Raw genomic sequence first — 23,022 nt, forward strand, 5'->3', positions numbered from 1 at the left:
AATTATATGGAGTACAAAGAACAAAGAGAAGCCAGAAGAAACAGGTTAGAATATCATCCTCATACTAATGCTAAGAGATGGTTAAGATCCTAACCCAAGAACTGATTTATCTGTAAAATGATCCTTATTACAGTATTTATGAAGGGGACCTTCAAAAAGTTCACCAAAAATATTTATCATGAAACGATTATGGATGGATGGATTTCAAAAATTTTTGGAACAAAATAAATTTATCTTTTAATTCCATTTTTCCATGAATCTGGTACCTGCACATTTCATACAGTATGAAACAAGGAAAATTATAGGAAAAGTACACTCAAAAACAGTTGGCTTATTCTGAAGAAACAACACATCTACTCTCCAAAGAGCCACCAAACCTTTCAAATCACCTCAATTTGAGTTTGCAAATATACCTATTCAGAATTAGAAGTCTTATCCTTTGTGGGAACCTAACACTTGAACCAAGACTCATCCATCTAGCCCTCTGTCATCCCTCTATCCCTTTGTCATCTCTTCAAGAAACAACAACAATAACAACAAAAATGAGAGGCCGACACTGTGGCATGGTAGACTAAGCCTCCACTTGCAGTGCCAGCATCCCATTTGGGCTGGGGTTCATGTCCCAGCTCTTGCTCTTCCAATCCAGCTCTCTGCTTATGGCCTGGGAAACAGTGGAAGACGGCCCAAGTCCTTGGGCCCCTGCACCCACATGGGAGATCAGGAAGAAACTCCTGGCTCCTGGCTTCAGATTAGCCTAGCTCCAGGCACTGTGGCCTTTTAAGGGGTGAACCAGAGGATGGAAGGCCTCTCTCTCTGTCTCTTCCTCTTTGTCTCTAACTCTACCTCTCAAAAAAAAAAAAAAAAAGCTGACAATATTTAAAACAAACAAACAAGAAAATCAGATCAGTTAACTATTTCTACAAGGAATATGAATTAGAGAAAAAAGCACTGGACTGTGAAAAATACTAATCCTAGGTTTTAAAATCCAAGTTCTCTATTTGGACTTCCCAGTGAGGGAGTACAAAATCTCAACCCCAGGGCAAGTGCTATGGCTCAACAGTTAAGTGGCTGCCTGGGGCACCTACATCCCGTATCAGAATGCCTCCACTCTGATCCAGCTTCCTGGAGCCGGGAGACAGCAGGCAATGGCTCAAGTACTTGAGTTCCTGTCACCCATGCAGTAAACCCAGATAGAGTTCCCAGCTCCTAACTTCAGCCTGGCCCAGCCCTGTCTATTACAGTATTCAGGGAGTAAACCAACAGTTGGAAGCTATCTCTCCCTTTTTCCACTCCACCTTCGTCTTTCAAAGAGAAAAAATAAGACTTTAAAAAGAAATAAATAAAAGCCAAAGCCACGGTATTTGTTAGCGCTGCACGAATGACACGTCATTTCAAAAAAAAAAAAATCTTATCCTCAAAAAACATTTGCAAAACAGGATAAAACCATCCAAAACAACCATTTCTATAGTCTGGAAACCAACAAAAGGGAAAAAAAAAAACACTTTTAAGATGAGATTTTTAATGAAAAATAGCAAAGCTTCTTTTATTTATTTATTTATTTGACAGGCAGAGTTAGACAGTGATAAAGAGAGACAGAGAGAAAGGTCTTCCTTCTCCATTGGTTCACCCCAAAGCCAGGAGCCAGGTCTCCCATGCGGGTGCAGGGCCCAAGCATTTGGGCCATCCTCCACTGCCTTCCCGGGCCACAGCAGAGAGCTGGACTGGAATAGGGGCAACAGGGACAGAATCTGGTGCCCCAACCGGGACTAGAACCCGGGGTGATGGCGCCGCAGGCAGAGGATTAGCCAAGTGAGCCACAGCGCCGGCCAGCAAAACTTCTTGATAAGAGCCATAGAAATCTCATATCCTGCCAGGAACTGCACCCATCTCCCACAACCCCAATTCCACTGACAAGGAAGTTCCATCACTGTGAGGTTGGCTGTGAAAACCAGCAGTTTCAAGGTCAAAGGGGATTACTCTGATGCCAAGCAGAGAAAAAGGTTCACACTCAATGGGAAACAAAAAAGCCTGCAGCCCTCTTAGCCTGTGATTGCTGTGCCAGCTGAGGAGGCAAATCTGAGGACTAGACAGAAATTTAACAGTCAGATTCTGCAAACAGGAGAGCCACACAGGGCCTTGATAATTCCGACAGATACTGAGGCAAGGTCCTACGCCTTCCACACAACTCTGGCTGAATACAAAGCCACACACATCTGCAAGAGAGACCTAAACTCGGCAAAATGCCAGCTAATTGGGGGGCTGAGAGTAGACACTGGAAACCCGATAGAGAGCAAGCTCTCCACATAAGCTTGGCTGAGAAAACCCATGTGCAAACACAGGGGCACCTAAAACAATCCAAAGGAAAGTAAAAGAGGTGAACATGAAAATGGACTGAATTTTGAATGTGCTCCCGAAGCATACAGAACCCCCAAGAGAGGGTGAAAGCCTTACTGGCTCAAAGTGTTGAGGTATAACCTTCAAGAAGTCATTAGCTTGGGCCGGCGCTGTGGCGCAGTGGGTTAACACCCTGGCATGATGCGCCAGCATCCCTTATGGACACCGGTTCAAGACCCAGCTGCTCCACTTCTGATCTAGCTCTCTGCTATGGCCTGGGAAAGCAGCGGAAGATGGTCCAAGTCCCTGGACCCTGCACCCATGTGGGAGACCCGGAGGAAGCTCCCTGCTCCTCGTTTCGGATCAGCGCAGCTCTGGCTATTGCGTCCAATTGGGGAGTGAACCATCGGATGGAAGACCCCTCTCTCTCTGCCTCTCCTCTCTCTGTGTAACTCTGACTTTCAAATAAAAAAAAAAAAATTTAAAAAGAAGTCATTAGCTAAGCACTAACCTATGTAACACTAGTGTGAACCCTTGAAAGCTGAGTTCAAAACATAAAAATAAGAGGGGCAGATGTAGAAGCACAGTTGTAAAGCTACCACTTGGGAAACCCAAATCTCAATCAGGGTGCCTGGGTATGAGTCCTGGCTCCAACTTTCTGCTAATGTGTACCCTGGGAGGCAGCAGGTGATGGCCATTAAAAATAATCAAGTGATTAATTTTAGAGTTTAAAAGTGCTATAACTAAAATAAAAAACACTTGATGGCCTAAAGCACAAATCTGATAAAAATCTGCAAAATTACATTATCCAGTCAGAAGAACAGAAAAATATTGAAAAACAGAGAATCAGAGAATTGTAGCCACACTAAGCTGCAATAGAAGTCTCAGAAAGGGGACAGTAAAAATAGAAGAAACAGGACCCCCAGCTGTTGTGTAACAGGATAAGCTACTGCCTGAAACACTGGCTTCAATTCTACGATGCTTCACTTCCAATCCAGCTCCCTGATAATGTGCCTGGGAAAATAGCAGAACACAGTCCAAGTGCTTGGGTCCCTGCACCCACGTGGGAGACCCAGAAGAAGCTTCTGGCTCTGGTTTGGTCTAGCCCAGCCCTGGCTGTTGCAGCCATTTGGGGAGTAAAGCAGCATATGGAAGATCAGTCTCTCCCTCTCTGGATAGAACTCTGCCTTTCAAATAAAATAAATCTTTTAAAAACAAAAAGAATTAGAAATAATTGCTCAAATATTTCATGAAAAACAATCTACAGTTCCAAGAAATTCAACAAAGCCAAAGCAGTAAAATCACAAAGAGAACCACACCTAGATAAACTAATAAAACAGCTGATGATCGCAAACGAGAAGAAAAACATGGAAGGCAATAAGAAGAAAATGACTCATTACATACAGGACAGTCTTTTCAGTAAATGATACTGGGACAACTGAAACCCCATATGTAAACACACATACAAAAAAAAAGATGATGAAGAAGAAGAATGGGAACCTTTGCCTCATATCACAAGCAAAAGTTAACTCAAACTGGATCCTAGAACTGTAGGATCTAAAACTGTTAACACTTCAAGAAAGGAGATCAGCAAACACCATTTGAAAGGGTCTTTTTAAAAGTAAGCATTTCAGGTTCTCCATTCAATACAGTCTCTGCAAACAACCATTCAAAACTGACTGGAGAGAGAGAGCAAGCACAGACAACATGCAAGTATGAGTATGGCTACCAAGTTGCCCCAGATGAGGCCCACAAGCTATCATTTGCTGATTTGTGTTCCAGAAGAATACAGTGGAGAAAATCTTTGTGATGCTGCATTAGGCAAGATTTCTCAAATATTATATCAAAAGCAGAATCCATGAGTGAAAAGAAATGACAAATAAATTTATGAAAATTAAAAACCTTTTCTCTTCATTAAGAAAATGAGAAGACATACAAAACACATAGATCTTTGCAAATAGATCATCTGCCTAAATAATGAACCTACATACAAAATATATATTTTCTTACAAATCAATATGACAAGTTATTAAAATAAAAATAGGGTAAAACATATGACTAGATGTTTCACAAAAGAAGATACACAAAAAAACTAAAATACATGAAATTTTGCTCACAATCAGTCATTGAGAAATGCAAATTAACAGTACAATGAGATTACAGTATACAATTATTGGAATGGTTATAATCAAGAACATTGACAAGAACAGGTAATGGCCAGGATACAGAGAAACTGGAACCATCATGCACTGTTCTTGGAATATAAAATGATGTAGACACACTGGAAAACAGTTTGCTAGTTTCTGAAAGAGCTGAAGTATAAAACTTATCATATGATCTAGCAATTCCACTCCTAAGTACCCATTCAAGAGAAGTGAAAACACGTCAACAAAAACATTAACAGAAGAATGTCTGTGAAATTATCCATAAGTCACAGACTTAAAATGATTCAATTATACACTGTATGATACAATGAATTTTTTGTTAGAAAAAAGAAATAAACTACTGATACATGCCACAACATGGACAAACATCAGTAAATATATACTAACTGAAAAAGGATACATGCAAAAGACAATTTGTATGATTCCATTTACAGAACATTTCTAGAAAATGCACATCTAGGAACAAAAAGCAAATCAGTGGTTGCCTGAGATAAAGGCTGATTGAGGGCTGACCTCAAACGGATATCAGGTTCTTTCTGGGGTAATGAAAATGTTCTAAAACTAAACTGTGACTTCACAAATATACTAGAAACTTCGCAAATATACTAGAAAATCATTTAGCTGAACTCTTAACAGGAGTCAATGTTGTAGTGTGTAAGTCATGCCTCAATAAAGCCACTTAAAAAGGGGGACACCATCTTCACCACTTACAAGCTATGCTACTTGTAGCAGATTACTCTCTCAGTCCTCAATCTCTATAAAAATAGAATTAGTAAGACTGATCTCACAAGGCCCTTGTAAGCCATTTAGTAATGTACAAGAACATTCTACCTCTTCTTTTTCTGTCCAATAGTGTAAATTGTAGAAATTTTATGTATCCTAGATGTGTGATAGACTACAAAGAGCTGAAATCCCAGACAGTGGAACATTCTCATAAAACAAACAAACCTACTGCATTACCAACTACTGGCAGAGTATGAAAATTCTAAATTCAAACTTAAAAATTTAAATTATACTATACAAATGTGAATTTTAACACAAGAATAATATTCCAGAAGCGATAAGATAACATTAATTTAACTGGAAGTAGTGTTTTGCTTTAAAGATTTATTTTTTATTTATTTGAAAGGCTGAGTTAGAGAGAGAGGGAGAGACAGAAAGAAATCTTACATCTGCTTGTACACTCCCAAATAGCTGGGGCTAGACCACACTGAAGCCAGGAGACCGGAGCTTCTTCCAAGTCTCCCACATGGGTAGCAGGGACCTAAACATTTGGGCTGTCCTCCACTGCTTCCTCAGGCACATTAGCAGGGAGCTGGGTCAGAGGTGGAGCAGCTGGGACTGAAATCACTGCCCACTGCAGGTGGTGGCTTAACCCACTACAGTACAACGGAGTAGTTCTTAAATTAACTAATGGTATACAAATAACTTTAAAATTGATGACATTTTAAATCAGATGAAATACTCTATAGAAATAATTGTTTGCTTATTTTCCCCTGAACATTAACGAATATGAAAATTTTCATTCCTATACAGATTCTTGCAGTTTCCCAAAGATTCTTTTCTAGAAGCAAAACTGAGCTTCTCAAGATCTGAGGAGAATTAAACAAATCGTAAGACAGATCTACAGCAAGACAGTTGAGAGGGAAATTATCCTTAAGATACCAAGGTTGCTAGACAAGCAGCACTACTGTGATTTATTTTCCCTCTCCCACTTAATTCAAAAACAACCACAAGGAAAAAAAGGTGGGGGGAGGGGAGGCTGGGAGGTTGATGGGAGTGGGGAATTTACAAAGCATAAGAACCAAAAAAGTCTAAACTCTGACAAAAATAAAATGTATTTTAATCTTTTCAAATGTGTTTTGCTACTTCTTATTTGTCTTTTTCATGGTCATTGAAACTAATATTGTTCTATTACCATGAACAAAGAATTCTTGCTCATTTTTCCTGTGCTCCCATGCCCCCTACAGTGTTCTATAATTATGAAAATTCCCTCTTGCTGGTGTCTAACAAGAAAAGGGAATCAACATATAGAAAAAAAGAGAAAAAAACATGTTTGCTCTAAAACCTCAAATGACAAAAAAAAAAAATTGTGTTTTAAATGAGTATAAAAGTTGACAATAAAAACATAGCACTTGAACATAGCACTGCTGTTTTAACTATCATTAAACCATAAACAACTAGAGACGCTGAGGCCTGTTTTTACATCCAGAGCCCGGTCACTACATTTTCTTAATGACTATACAGGAGCAGATCCTACTTTTCTCTGACCATTTCTAATATTTAAAGGTCTTCAGCAGCACGGTGGTGCTGGCATCCCACATCAGAGTGCCCATTCAAGTCCCAGGTGCTCTGCTTCAAATCCTACTTCCTGCTAACGCACCTAGGAAGGCAGCAGACGGCTCAAGCGCTGGAGTCCCTGCCACCCCAGTGGGAAACCCAGAACGAGTTCTTGGCCCCTGACTTTGGTCTGGCCCAGTCCTAGCTGTGGTGGCCATATAGGGAGTGAATCACTGGACAGAAAATATCTGTCTCTTGCTCTGCCTTTGAAATAAAGAAATATTTAAAAACAAAACAAAACAAAACAAAACAAAAAAAACCCTACATTGAGGCCACCATCGGAAAGGAAAGAAATCTTAAAATACAGTAAAATATCAGCTATAATAAGGGTTAGGAAGGCATTTAAAAGAGTCAAAAAAACAAACAGTTGGAATGGCAATATGGAAAGTGGGGTTTCATAGGAAAGTTAACATAGTAGGCCCAATGGTGCAATCTTCAGAAGAGTTGTTTGCAATTGGAACTTGGCTTTTAGAACACTGTCTATTTTGATAAGGCTATTTAACCCACATGGAACACTGAATCCTGCTCTATCAGCTGGCTAAGACTTTATAAACAATGTGGTTGTTTTTGGGCAAACACTTTCCTTCTGACAATCTGGAATTTTGGTAGCTGTGGCTGGCTACATAGGCGGAATACCTTCACAGCCAGCCACCAGTTTAAAAAAAAAAAAAAAAAAAGACACCTGAATTTTTACTCTTAAAACAGGTCTCCCTGGACAGAGACACTGTGTACTTTCCATGTAGCCCACCCTTACAACAGCTGCAATCCTTCAGACTAGGGGTAGGGGTCATTTATTTTGGTCGGGCCCTACCATTGCAAATGCAGGCAAGACTCAAAATTCAGTAAGTCCGTAACAGGTTATTTCTTGAGTTGATAACTTTGTATGGCCCATGAATTATGTTATAAATATCCAAATGGCCCTTGGCAGAAAAAAAGGTTTCCCAATTCTATTCTAGAAAGTCAACAAATGTGAGGGTGGTCCACAAGGCTCTTGACGCAAGACTAAAAGGTAAAGCGATATAGAAGAAACAACTGCAGAGTTTTGGGAAGACTTATAAGTAAGCATTTCGCTTATCTTTTTTTTAAAGGATTTATTTTACTTATTTGAAAGAGTTACAGAGAGGGTTAGACAGAGAGATCTTCCATCCGCTGGTTCACTCCCCAAATGGCCACAACGGCTGGAGCTGAGCTGATCCTAGGCCAGGAGCCAGAAGCTTCCTCCAGGATCTCCCACATGGGTACATGGGCCCAAGTACTTGAGCCATCCTCTGATGCTTCCCCAGGCCATTAGCAGACAGCTGGATCAGGAGTGGAGCAGACAGGACAAGCAGCAGTGCCCATACGGGATGCCAGTACTGCAGGCAGGGTTTTAACCTGCTTTAAGACAGCAATGGCCCCTCTCTTACTTTTGCTCTTGATTAAATTCACCTTCAGATAAAAAAGCATGCATATAGAGAGGATACAGAATATTGATTCACTGTAAAAAGAAAAAAAAAAAAAAACTAAAAAGATCCAGAATATGATACAGAACCAAAGAACTGGGGAGGGAACTAGCTAGCTGTTAATGACTTAATCAAACTTAACATTTAAGTCTTCATAAATCCTCAGTTTGATCAATTACATGAATCTAATGAGATTCTCAAAAGTAATCTCAAATTATATCTTCCTGGGGATGGCATTTTAGCACAGCAGGTTAAGGCATCCCATTTGGGCACTGGTCGAGTCCCAGCTGCTCCACTGCCAAAGCAGCTCTCTGCTAATCAATCAGGGAAAGCAGCAGAAGATGACCCAAGTTCCCGGGCCCTCATATCCACGTAGGAGACCTGAAATAAGATCCTGGCTCCTGGCTTTGGTCTGGCCCAGCCCCAGTTTTTGCAGCCATTTGGGGAGCAAACCAGCAGATGGAAAATTCTCTCTCTCTCTCCTTCTCTAACTCTGCCTTTCAAAAATAAATAAGTAAATCTCTTCTAAAATCTACAACTTTCTGACTTTCCATCCAAGCAGAAATATTAGTAAGGAAGGTTTGCTAAAGAAAACATACTTCAGGTACTAGAACACCACAGTAAAATTTACCTTGCAAACACAATCATTTAAAGCTATCATAAAGCAAAACAATGCTATAAATTACCCAAGTTTGCTGTAAGAACTACAGAACAATTCCAATATTTGTTAAAGACAAGTTACCATTTCCATAGCCAAATTCTCTCTTAACCTTATACCCATTTCTGGCTTTACCATCTCTGATAATGCTAATACTAAGAGGTCTCAAAGATTGCATTTTCTTTAATTCATCTTACTTCCCCACACGTTCTATGTGTACAGGAACCTATACAGAATCCTACTGATGCTAACTTTTAACTAACTCCTGTATCTAATTCAGTCAGCTTACCTCACCTGCAACTACCTTCATCTAAAGTCACTATAACTTCTTTAATCCCATCAGAAGCAGAATATTTTCCTTGCTCCTTGAAATTAGCCTTGGGACTTGCTTTGACCAGAAAAATGCAGCCTAAGTGATGCTAGGCCACTTGTGGATTTAAATATCAAAAGGCCTACAAGTTTCTATTTTTGTTCATTTGTACTCTCAATTGCCACATACAGTAGTCCACTCTATTTCTTGGTGAGAGAACACCACGTGAAGACAGGTCTTGAAGGATGAGTGACAAGTAGAGATAGATGAGAAGCAAATTCAGAACTGAGGTGCCACAGCAGACTACCAGTACCACAGTTCCAGAAAGAAAGGGTATCGGCTATCTTGGAACCTTGAGACTAAGACTACCTACAGACAAGCTGCTTCCACTGACCCTTCATCCAATTTCCAACCCACAAAATCATAAGCAAAAAATTAGGCATATGAAGGTAATTTGTCATGCTGCACTAGAGGACTGAGAACAAGAGCACTGGAATGGGATGCTGCTATAACAGAAACCCAGACCTGTTAAACTGGCTTTCAGGACAGAGGCTGGCAGAACTTGAAAGGGGAAGAATGAAACTGGAAAATACGGGAAGAGCAGTACGGAAATTGCTAAAGAAGGAGGGAAGAAAAGGTAATTCAAACTCTACAGTGGCAGAACAACTAGCAAAACTGTCCATGAAGCTCTGAGATTAAAGATGCAGCTAATAAGCCTGTGAATGAGCCCAAGCAGAGACAGAGGCAGAATTCCCACAGTGTTAATGGCTTCTTTATAGCTAAGTATGAGAAGATACAAGAAAAACAGTAGCTAAAGAAGGAACTTGCAAGCAAGTTTTTTTTTATTCTTAACTGACAGATATTTACAAGCAAAATTTTAAAAAAATATTTCTAACCAGGAATTACTTAGTTGGAAAGTAACTATTTCTCCTAACTAACCTCTTCAAACAACAATACAAAAACTAAATCAAAGAAAATAGCAAGAGGGTCAAATCTAGAGCACTGCCCGTGAAAAAGTGGCCACACAATCAACAAATAAAGAACATATCTCTAAGATCCTTTGTTAAGACTTCAGAAACACTCAGAGCAGTGTTTGCATACCTTGTCAGGTTGGCAAAAGGATTTCCAAGAAACTCACAGGGCACTAACTTGTAACCAGATACAAGATAGAAGTTCAGATATTCTAAAGCATATAGCTATACCACACTGGGTGACTACAATGATATTGCCATATATATATATGGCATACATATACATTACATACATGCACACACATACATACATATATATATAAAATATGACAGGATGTTGAATATTTTCTCTCTAACGAAATTATAAATGTTTGGAGAAATAAGTATGTTTACCTTGATGTAAGCATCACACAATGTATATATATATATCAAAACAGGGCATGGTACTCCACAAATGAGTTTAATTTTTATCAGTTAAGAATAAAAATTAAAAATAAAAGAAACTTTTACAGGACCTTACATAGTGTCTAAAGTAGACAGAGACTTGTCTCAGAAACAAGTGTAGATGTGACTGGTCTAAGGGAATATACTTAGAAACTTACAAACGGAAAATGTACAAAGTATTTAAAGGAGTTAACTACTATGAAGCAAAAGAAACATTTTCAAATCAGAGGCTTCTAAGCTTCGAAATTGGCAAAATATGAAGCAGACTGTGACCCCTATTCAAGAGCTAACAAAGCCATTCTTCTTATTATTATTTTAGTTTTAGTTTTATTTGAAAGGCAGAATCATAGTGAGAGAGAGAGAGAATCTTCCATCTACTGACTGATTCCCCACATGGCCGCAACAGCAAGGCTGGGTCAGGCCGAAGCCAAGAGCTTCATCCGGTCTCCCACATAGGTGGCAGGGGCCCAAACACTTGAGTCTTCTTCCAATGCTTTTCCAGACACATTAGCAGGGAACTGGATGGGAAGTGAAGCAGCTGGGAATCAAACCTGCGCCCTATGGGCAGTGGCTCAACCCGCTATGCCACAACAGCCCTAAGGTCCATTTCTTAGGGAAAAGTCAAACTGACTCAAAGAGTGGAGTCAACAGTTCAAAGGATCTAGTTAAATACAGGAAAAACAACAAATTACAAAACAAGTACCAGAAGACAGAAGAAACCCATAATCAAGGAACACTCTCTGGTCCTTGGTTAGAGCACAGAATTGCTTTAGATCAGAATTGCCATGCTTCCAATTCTTTCCCTCTCCAATGGGAGTATTACTGTGATTAACTATCCCTGTCTCAAAATCGCACACCCAAGGAGCCTCATTCAGACACTAACTTGATGCAGATCATATGATAATGGACTCAGTTGGGGTCATAACCGGATGAGATTTTGGGGCAGCTGGAAGAGATGGATATATATTACACAGATGGTGTCAACAAGTTCTCTTATTCCTGTAAATTTATGCTACTCCTCCCAGAAAAAGGGGTAATCTATTTCTCCTTTCCTAAGTCTTGGCTGACATGATGATATTAAGAACTATGAAAAAGAGAATTCAGTGGAGGCCGGGGCGGTGGCTCAATAGGCTAATCCTCCACCTCGCGCCGCCGGCACACCGGCTTATAGTCCCGATCGGGGCACCGGATTCTGTCCCGGTTGCCCCTCTTCCAGGCCAGCTCTCTGCAGTGGCCCAGGAGTGCAGTGGAGGATGGCCCAAGTGCTTGGGCCCTGCACCCCATGGGAGACCAGGAGAAGCACCTGGCTCCTGGCTTCAGATCAGCGCGGTGCGCCGGCCACGCCGGCCATTGGAGGGTGAACCAACGGCAAAGGAAAACCTTTCTCTCTGTCTCTCTCTCTCTCACTGTCCACTCTGCCTGTCAAAAAAAAAAAAGAATTCAGTGGAAATAGTGCTGTGTGGTTTTAGGATTAGAAACTATTTCTCACTCTCTTAGTACCCTGTGTGCCTATGTGAAGAAGTCTAAGCATGCCAGGTTAAGACACACATGGCCCATTTCACAGTACCTTGGTACAACACCCTGCTCCAACTCCTAACTCCAGCTTTCTGTTAATGCAGACCCTGGGAGACAGAGGGACAGTTCAAGGTACAGGCTTCCTCCCACCCAGGTGGGAGACCTGGGTTTGAGTTCCCACTCCTGTTGGCCCAGCCCCGCTTCAGCTGTTGGAAGCATTTGGGGAGCAAACCAGTAGATGGGAGATTTCTGTCTGCCTCTCAGATAAATTAATTAAATTTTTTAAAAGAATAAGAAGTAGGAACCCAGGTTATTCACTGCAAGGGAGGACAAGAAGATAAAAAGCAATAGCTGATAAACAAAAGTCTACCTAGAGAAAAAATGAGGTATCTCAAATGAAAGCAATAAGACCCAAGACATACAAATAAGGCCATCCTGAAATCTGAGCCACCTTAGTCAACATCTTGTGGGCCAGAGCAAAATGCTCCCCTTGTCCGCTAATTCCTGACTACAAAATTGTAAGCAATAAAACAGTTAAAGTTTTAAACTACTAAATTCTGAAATAATTTGTTAAACAATAATAGAACTCATACAATAATAAATAATAAATAACAAATGCTACAAAGAAAAAGTACTAGGTACTACTTAAGAGTCAGTATTAGGGATTCCAATGTAACATGACAATAGCTTACTTAACACATTTAAGAAGGAGAGCTGCTGGTGCAGCGCTGGTATCCCATATGGGCGCCAGTTGGAGTCCCAGCTGCTCCATTTCCTATCCAGCTCTCTGCTATGGCCTGGGAAAGCAGTGGAGGATGGCCCAAATCCTTGGGCCTCTGCACCTGCATGGAAGACCCTGAAGAAGTTCCTGGCTCCTGGCTTCAGATTGACACAGCTCTGGCCATTGCAGCCAATTAGGGAGTGAACAAGTGGATAGAATACCTCTCTCGGGGCTGGTGTTGTGGCTCACTTGGTTAATCCTCTGCCTGCAGCGCCAGCATCCCACATGGGTGCCAGGTTCCAGTCCTGGCTGCTCCTCTTCCAGTCCAGCTCTCTGCTGTGGCCTGGGAGGGCAGTGGAGGATAGCCCAAGTGCTTGGGACCCTGCACCCACATGGGAGACCAGGAAGAAGTAAGTACCTGGCTCCTGGCTTTGGATCGGCGCAGCGCCAGACGTGGCGGCCATTTGGGGAATGAACCAACGAAAGGAAGACCTTTCTCTCTGTCTCTCTCTCTCTCACTGTCTAACTCTGTCAAAAAAAAAAAAATCAGAATACCTCTCTCTCTCTCTCTCTCCTTCTCTCTCTGTGTTAACTCTGACTTTAAAATAAATAAATCTTTAAAAAAAAAAAAAAGAGGGAGAACTATGAAAAGTATTTTTGTTTGCTAAAGTTTCTACTTTCTTAAGGTTTCTACAGCGTATATGTTATGCTTTTAAAATAACCAAAAGAATGTTATTTTGCTAAAATCTTTAAGGATATTGTTGTCAGCTTACTGGTTTTATTCTATTGAGGTCTATTAAGTCTAAATTATATTTTTTCCTGATAAAATATGCAAATATTTCAGCAAACAAAAATTCTCTATGATCTTTTGAGGTTTAAGAATGTAATTATGATAACATCAATCCAAGAAATAAACAATATATATGTTTTCACAATTTATGAAGACCTAGGATGTGTTAAAAGAAATTTAATTAAAATAATTGGCTTATAATTTAATATTACATGGATTTTTAAAAAACCCTTCAGGAGCCAGGCTGTGACATGGCAGGTACAGCGGCGCCTACAGTGCTGGCATCCCATATGGATGCCAGTTCCAGTCCCCGCTGCTCCACTTCCAATCCAGCTCTTTGCTATGGCCCAAGTCCTTGGGCCACTACACCGGCATAGGGGACCCCGAGGAAGCTCCTGACTTCTGGCTTCAGATCAGCCCAGCTCCAGCTGTTGAGGCCATTTGAGGAATAAACCAGAGGATGGAAGACATACCTGTCTGTCTGTCTGTCTGTCTCTCTCTCTCTCTCTCTGCCTCTGCCTCTCCGTAACTCTGCCTTTCAAATAAATTAATAAATCTTAAAAAAAAAAAAATAGCAGTGGGTTTTAGTAGGTCACAAGTGTATCAGCTGATATAACATAAGCCATAGCATTAAAAATTCCATGATAATCTTTGACTTCATTAACGTATACGACAGAGAACCTACAATGCTCCAAGTACTTTACTAAGGGAATATGGTGGGGGCCACTGTTGTGGTCTAGTGGGTTAAGCTACCACCTGCAATGTCAGAATCCCACATGGGCACTGATTTGTGTCCCAGCTGCTCCACTTCTGATCCACCTCCCTGCTAATGCACCTGGGTAAAGCAACTATTTAGCCCCCTGCCACTCATGTGAGAGACAAGGAAGAAGCTCCTGGGTTCTAGCTTTAGCATGGCCAAGCCTTTGCCATTGAAGCAATTTAGGGAGTAAATCAGCAAATGGGAGTTCTCTCTCTGTCTCCCACTCTTCCTCCCTTCCTCCATCTCTCCCTCTGTCTCTGTTACTCTGACTTCCAAATAAATAAATCTTAAAAGAAACAGAGACAGAATACAGTAAACAAATTAAAAGAAATAATAATATCGTACTTCAAATTAATCAAACTGTAAGTGGAATATCAAATCCATATGAAGGAAATGGTTGAAAAAAATCAGGAAATGTGACTGACAAAGAAGAATCTCTAATTCAAATGCTGCACTAAAAGAAGAAAACTCCAGAAAATTTTTTATTTTACCAAAGTAAATTAATGAGTACCACTTGTTGGGCCTGGGGTTACACACTGAAATAGACAGTGGAGAGCAAAACAGATACTGTGTCGCTATCTTCACTTGCTTACAGTCCAGTGAGCATCCCCACTGGAAGACCTTTAGCAGGCACCAAATAACAATCAGTCATGAGAGAAATCCGTGTGCTTCATATAAGGCTGAAATAAATGGTCTCTAAAGTTACTTCCAAATCTAAAACTTTATGATTAAACATAACACTGTACCGTAAAAGAATGTAGTCATTACTCTGAGAAAAGCAATGAATGAATGATCAAGAAAGCCAAGATACACACACTTTGTTTATATATACATTTCCATGTAACAAAATAACTCTGTCAATTTGCCTTCAGAGGCAAACTATTCAAAATCAATTTTAATCCACATTAAGACGTTCTAATCTCGAATTTTTATTCACTTCAGATAACAAAATGTATTTTACCTCCTTACTCTTATAATTATCTTACCCTAGTCAAAATAATTTCAAAAAAATAATTGCCTGGTTTCTCTAAGATTTATTACATCAATCAATATACCTTTCCATGGCTTTAGCTGTATAAGGCAAGTGCATTTCAATACTGTGTTCATCTTCATCTGTTTGCAGAGACATGCGTTCAAACATTCCTGTCTTCCACAGTTCTCCGTAAACTAAAGAGATTTCAGAATACATGAAAACAATGACATTAACATAGATCCTTATTCTATCAGATTCTACCCTGTTAACACAAAATAGTATGCATTAGCAAGAGAAAGAAGCAGCAGAGTCTTGTCTTTCATTTTCATTAACAAAAAAATCCTCATTTTATAATTTACCAGGCAAAAATAATACTTACTCATCATTCTATACCTAAGTTATATAAAGAAATAATAAATTTCTCATCAGTACTTTCTTTCATTATTTCTAAAATCACCCCTGGGTCTTAGGCTCTTCCTTGACCTTAATCAGGCCCCATCAGCAAGAACACAGTTAATGAGAATTCCTAGTGAAATATGGAAAAGCCACTGGCCACTCATGAAATTGAATAAGGTAGCTTTGAAGTTTCATTCTTTAATAAATTGTGTGCCATTACTACTTCACATCTCAAGTTTCTGCCATACCAAGAACAGAAAATTCCTGCTAAGAATGCTATTTTCCTCAAAACTCTAAATCAAGTTCATGTGACAGATCACATCATAAATTGTACCATGCCAACTTAAAATACTTAGTAATTCAGACGCTTCTGACGAACACGTAAAACTGGATACTACAGGGCAAAGAAAAGCTGAGGTTCACCATTTGGGGGAGAGGGGTAGGAGACTATGACGAGAATATTTTATCACAGAAAATTTCATATCTAAATCTTTAAGTAGATTTTACCATACCAAAGAAAGAAAAAAAAGAGAAGAATGATTTCTTTTACATAAAATTACACCTGGTTTAAAATTCTCCATTTCTTCATTAGCAAGCTATCCAAAATCTAAAATTTTCTGAATGCTTCAATAGGTTTTGAAAGTGAAGTATGGGCGCAGCCGTAGCTCAATAGGCTAATCCTCTGCATGCGGCACCAGCACACTGGGTTCTAGTCCCGGTCGGGGCGCCAGATTCTGTCCCAGTCATTCCTCTTCCAGGCCAGCTCTCTGCTGTGGCCCAGGAGTGCAGTGGAGGATGGCCCAAGTGCTTGGGCCCTGCACCCCATGGGAGACCAGGAGAGGCTCCTGGCTTCGGATCAGCGCAGTGTGCCGGCTGCAGCGCGCCAGCCGCAGCAGCCATTGGGGGTGAACCAACGGAAAAGGAAGACCTTTCTCTCTCTCTCTCTCACTGTCCACTCTGCCTGTCAAAAAAAAAAAAAAAAAAAAAAAAAAAGAAGAAGAAGAAAAGAAAAAAGAAAAAAAAAAAAAAAAGAAAGTGAAGTATGAGGGGCCAGCACTGTGGGTTAAGCTGCTCTCAGCAGTGTGGGCATCCCATATCAGCACCGGTTCAAGTCCTGGCTGTTCCACTTCCAATACAGCTCCCTACTAATACACCTGGGAAAGCAGTAAAGGATCGCCCAAGTTCTTGGGCCCCTGCACAAACATGGGAGACCCAGAAAGAAGCTCCTGGCTCCTGGCTTCAGCCTGGCCCAGCTCTAGCCACTGTAGCCATTTGGGGAGTGAACCAGTAGATGAAAGATCAATCAATCAGTGTGATCTGTGTGTGTGTGTGTGTGTCTTCTCTAATTCTGATTTCCAAATACATAAATAAATCTTTAAAAAAAAAAAGTGAAGTGTGTCCCCTAAAACCATCTAAGGGCCTAAGCTTCATTAATAAGATATATTCCAGGGGCCGACCTTGTGGCATAGTGGGTAAAGCCACTGCCTGTACTGCCGGCATCCCATATGGGAACCGGTTCGAGACCAGGCTGCTCCACTTCCGATTTAGCTCTCTGCCATGGTTTGGGAAAGCAGCAGAAAATGGCCTAAGTGCTTGGGCCCCTGCACGTGTGTGGGAGACCTGGAAGAAGCTCCTAGCTCCCGGCTTCGGATTGGCCCAGTTCCCGCTGTTGCGGCAATTGAAGAGAGAACCAGAGGATGGAAGATCTCTCTCTCTCTATCTCTCTCTCTCTCTCTCTTGCTCTCTGCCTCTCCTTCTCTCTGTGTAACTCTGAATTTCAAATAAATAAATAAATCTTTAAAAAAAGATACATTCCAATAACAAATTCCTGCTACTCTGTGATACTTAAAACCTCAAATTATGAAAATTTAAGTCTAAAACAAAAGAGCTAATCATTTCTTTTACAAATCAATTATTTTCATTTAACAGAAGAAAGTGCTGCAAAATTTCCTGAAACAAAAGCACCCCAAATGTAATAATCTGATGAGAGGGAAAGATAAAGCCAAGTTTATGAAGGTAATTATTTTGAGGAAGGAAATCTTTGTTCAGGATGAGGAGATAAATTTTCAGTAAACTGTGAATGATGAGTACATCAGTATTTGTTCTATTACTCTCTATATTGTTTCATATTTTTCTCTTACTTCTCCAAAAATATTGGTATAAACTTGAAGGGTTTTAATGTATACATGTATTATGTAGAAACTATGACTTCTAGAACACTCAGGAAAAAATGTTAAACAAATTAACATAGTTAAAAATAACAGAAGATTCATGTAGGGGCCAGCACTGTGGCACAGCAGGTTAACGCCCTGGCCTGAAGCACCAGCATCCAATATGGGCGCAGGTTTGAGATGCAGCCACTCCACTTCCAATCCAGCTCTCTGCTATGGCCTGGGAAAGCAATATAAAATGGCCCAAGTCTTTGGGCCCCTGCACCCGTGTGGGAGACCCAGAAGAGGCTCCTGGCTCCTCGCTTTGGATCGGCGCAGCTCCGGCTGTTGTAGCCAGCTGGGGAGTGAACCAGTGGATGGAAGATCTCTCTCTCTCTCTTTCTTTCTCTGCCTCTCTTCTCTCTGTGTAACTCTGACTTTCAAATAAATAAATATTTTTTAAAAAGATTCATGTAGAAGTTAATCTTTTATAAATTATAAAACGATAGTCCCATTTTTTCACCACAAAATCACTTGAGAGGAAATACAGATCTTATCACCACTATTAAAGTGGGAAAAGTGATTCACATAGGAGACATTATAATATGCCCATATTTTTCATCAAGTTGGTATGGGTATCTAATTTCTTGACTCATGGTACAATGACTACATGACACGTCCCTGAATACAATAGCCACTATAGTCTGGACACGTAGAACCTCACAAAGTTCTGCAGCTAGTCTTTTAGGAATATGGAAGATTGACTATCTTTCTTTTGATTTTATACAGATTAGTTGTAACAAACTCTTTTTTAAAAATTGATATATTGGCCGGTGCCGCAGCTTACTAGGCTAACCCTCCACCTTGCGGCGCCGGCACACCAGGTTCTAGCCCTGGTCGGGGTGCTGGATTCTGTCCCGGTTGCCCCTCTTCCAGGCCAGCTCTCTGCTGTGGCCAGGGAGTGCACTGGAGGATAGCCCAAGTGCTTGGGCCCTGCACCCCATGGGAGACCAGGATAAGCACCTGGCTCCTGCCATCAGAGCAGCGCGGTGCGCTGGCCGCAGTGCACCAGCCGCGGCAGCCATTGGAGGGTGAACCAACGGCAAAGGAAAACCTTTCTCTCTGTCTCTCTCTCTCTGTCCACTCTGCCTGTCAAAAAAATAAATTAAAAAATTTAAAAAATTTTAAAAAATTGATATATTAAGTCTATCACTTATATTTCTAAGTTTTTAAAATTCCTGTTAGAAGCACTTTAGCTATTTAAAACCCATAAGATTTCTATATACTTACTCTTTTGGTCAATACGAAGGTCATACAGAGGTGTCCTATATATATCCACACTGGAAAGTGCACATCGAGAGAGGGGCACGTGATGAGAAGGTCCAAGGATGAAAATTCTCCGGCTGGGAGAGATACACAGCAAAAATAGAACAAATGCACTTCTATACAAACACTGTTAAATAATTACTTCTTCTTCTTAATTGATTTGATTACCTAATATTTCAATTGTGTTCCCCTAAAATTTATATGTTGAGTCCCAATCCAAGAACCTCAGATTGAAACCAGATGTGGAGATAGTCTTTAAGGAAGGGATTAAGTTAAAATGAGGTCATCAGGGTAGGACCCTAATCCGATTTGACAGGCGTCCTTGTAAGAAGAGACACTAGGGAGAGGCCTGCCTGCACAGAGGGATGATTATGTCTGATGAGACAGCAAGAGGGTAGTCATCCACAAGCCAAGGAAAGAGGCCTCAGGAAAAGCCAACTCTGCCAGCACCTTGATCCTGGACCTCTTCCTCCCAGAGCTCTGGAAAAAAGCTCTGTTGTTTAGGCCACTCAGTCCATGATATTTACTCATGTCAGTCACAGAAAACTAACACACCTAACTAATGATTTGCTCTTCCATAAATTAGATTCAATTCCTTACTCTTTTCTTTATGTAGAAGGCTTTTAAAAGAATTATATTCAATAATAAGGAATACCAGCTAACAATATTTACAGTACACCAACCTGCTATGCCTAAAATCATCTCTGAATTTACAAATTCCAGGATACAAGTTTTCAAAAACTGCATTTTATTAATTGAATTTTAAATATTTCAGCTGCTAAAATCTCAAAATGCTAAACTTCTAGAATCACCTTCTAGGATATACCATAACTTTAACAAAATGTGTAACATCGTAAAATTCTAAAAATCCATATAAAATATCATTACAAAGACACACTTTGAAAAAGCTGTTTTCACTTTTTTGTGTGTGGAAGAGAGAGAACCGCATCTTACAGGAGAAGAAATCTATATAATAAGCTTCCTCTACTTCCTTTCAAGTAGAAGTCAGTCCCAAAAACAAAGAAATCTGATTACATGTTACTTGTACTACAGTCTAAAGAGAAGAACTGGGCTGTACTGTAGCTTAAATCTTTATCTTGACATCAACTTCCTCTCACTGTATTTCCAACATCCAAACCAGGCCCACAACCTAAATTCCAACTACCCACTTTCTCTCTTCACTAAGATTTATATGAACCAAGATTTCCATACCATACACAAACAAAACAGCTTACAGCATACAAAAAATTTGCAGGGAATGGAATACGAACTTTAGCAATATACTTATTTTTACCACAGCTAAGAAAATTAATGAATCTTTTACCATACGTTACTTTGTATCTTGGGAAAGAAAAGAGGGGAAATAAAGTTGCAGCTGATGCTCCACTTAGTCTCCAAACTCCCTCAAGAAGTCACACACAGCAAACATTTAAGACTTCACCTGGAGCCGGCACTGTGCTTCACTTGGTTAATCATCCGCCTGTGGCGCCGGCATCCCATAGGGGCACCGGTTCTAGTCTCGGTTGCTCCTCTTCCAGTCCAGCTCTCTGCTGTGGCCCAGAAAGGCAGTGGAGGATGGCCCAAGTGCTTGGGCCCTGCACCACATGGGAGACCAGGAGAAGCACCTGGCTCCTGGCTTCGGGCCGGTGCAGCACCGGCTGTAGCAGCCACTTGAGGAGTGAACCAACGGAAGGAAGACCTATCTCACTGTCTGTCTCTCTCTCTCACTAACTCTGTCAAATAAATTAAAAAAAAAAAAAAAAAAAAAAAAAAGACTTCACTCACCCACAGGCCACTTCTAGTCAGAAACATACTCTCTTTCTCCACACTTTTCTACCAACACGCTATTAGCACTGCAAATCCTCAATTCTTGTCGTCAACTCAACAATCATGTCCAAAACAAAAACAGTCCAACCTATGGATTCCTAAATGAACAAAACAAAAAAATTCCTATCTGTTCTCCTATCTTAACAGCACTTAAATATACTAACAACTTTTTAAACTGAAGTCTAATATGGGACATATATAATGCTAACTCAGGAATGTGTGGGTGACTTGCTTAAACTCAGGTATAATATGAACGAAGAATCAACCATAAAAAGTGTTTTTATTGAGAAATGTATTTTTCCTATTTGTATGTGTATTTTTAATTAATAAAAAGAACATATTTCATGCAGTTCATATTTTAATTAACAAAATGAATTAATAATTACAAAAAAGAGGGAGAAATGGAGAGACAGGCCTTCTATCTGCTGGTTCACTCCCCAAGTGGCCTAAACGGCCAGTGCTGGGTTAGGTCGAAGCCAGGAACAAGGAGTTCCATTCCAGGTCTCCCACATGGGTGCAGGGACCCAAGTCATCTTCCAGTGCTTTTCTCAGCCCATTGGCAGGGAACTGCACTGCAAGTCGAGCAGCCAAGACACAAATCGGAACCCATGTTGGATGCTGGCATTGAAAGTGGAAGCTTTACCTGTTGCACTACAAGGCCAGCCAGAGATATGATTCTGAGAATATCATGATACTACCCTCCCTCCCTCCTTGAGGAAGATATTTCCATAAGACAGACAAAGGGATACTAAAATTAGAACAAGAGCGGGCTCCATGTTGCAGAGGGATGAGCCACCATTTGAGATACCCGCACACCATATTACAATGCCTAGTTCAAGTCCTTAGCTACTCTAGGCTCCCAATCCAGCTGTCTGCTCATAAATCTGCGAGGTAGCTGATGACGGCCCAACTACTTGGGTTCTTGCCACTTGTGTGGGTGACTTGGAGAAAGTTCCTGGCTCCTAGCTTCACTCTGGCCTAGTCCAGGCTATTGTAGCCATTTGGGAAGTGAACTACCAAATGGAAGATATCTTCTCCAACCCACCCCCCAATCCCCACCACTCTGCCTTTCAAATAAATAAATATTTTAAAAATTAGTTAAAATAAGAAATGATTTTTAAGATATCAATCTAGAATCAATGCACAGACAGAATCCAAAAGCTTAACATGATTTTCTAACAGAAGCCAAAAATAGCCAGCACTGCTCCCGAAATAAACCCCAAAGGTCTGCTGCAAGTCCAGCTGCCTCCTCTGGTATCTGACCACTTTCCTGGCTTGCCTTGTGGGAGACCAAACCAAGACGTAAGAGGAAAGGCCCTCCATCAACCCTGAAGTATTTAACTGTATACCCAACAGATTCTTTCCAGTTCAGTAAAAATTCATTCATACTCAGTATAGTAAAGTTGTACATTTGACTGAAAAGATGAGGAAAAAAAGAGCTTTAGGTCCAATCAGTATAAAAATCCTTAAAAATAGGCCGGCTCTGTGGCTTAACAGGCTAATCTTCCACCTTGCGGCGCCGGCACACCAGGTTCTAGTCCCGGTTGGGGCGCCGGATTCTATCCAGGTTGCCCCTGTTCCAGGCCAGCTCTCTGCTATGGAAACCGGGAAGGCAGAGGAGGATGGCCCAAGTGCTTGGGCCTTGCACCCAAATGGGAGACCAGGAGAAGCACCTGGCTCCTGGCTTCGGATCAGCACGATGCGCCGGCCGCAGCGGCCATTGGAGGGTGAACCAATGGCAAAAAGGAAGACCTTTCTCTCTGTCTCTCTCACTATCCATTCTGCCTGTCAAAAAAAAAAAAAAAAAATCCTTAATAATGTACTTGAAAACAAAACAAAAACTGCTAGTTATCACTAAAGAGAAAGAAACAGAATGAATATGAACCCAACTGTAATCTCT

The 23,022-nt window shown here is 40.7% G+C and overlaps 1 protein-coding gene across 2 annotated transcripts in view; it reads right to left on the reverse strand.

Annotated features, from left to right (window-relative positions):
• MEMO1 (mediator of cell motility 1) overlaps positions 1-23,022 on the reverse strand; it is a 135,724-nt gene that overhangs the window by 29,336 nt on the left and 83,366 nt on the right. For both annotated transcript variants that reach the window (XM_062209214.1, XM_062209213.1), the window contains 2 exons: positions 19,260-19,372; positions 15,506-15,617 (listed from right to left, as the gene is read on the reverse strand). In XM_062209214.1, coding sequence (XP_062065198.1) covers positions 15,506-15,617; positions 19,260-19,372 — 225 coding nt within the window. The remainder of the gene's footprint in view (positions 1-15,505; positions 15,618-19,259; positions 19,373-23,022) is intronic.

The sequence above is a fragment of the Lepus europaeus genome, chromosome 13 (genome assembly GCF_033115175.1).
Source record: "Lepus europaeus isolate LE1 chromosome 13, mLepTim1.pri, whole genome shotgun sequence".
NCBI lineage: Eukaryota > Metazoa > Chordata > Mammalia > Lagomorpha > Leporidae > Lepus > Lepus europaeus.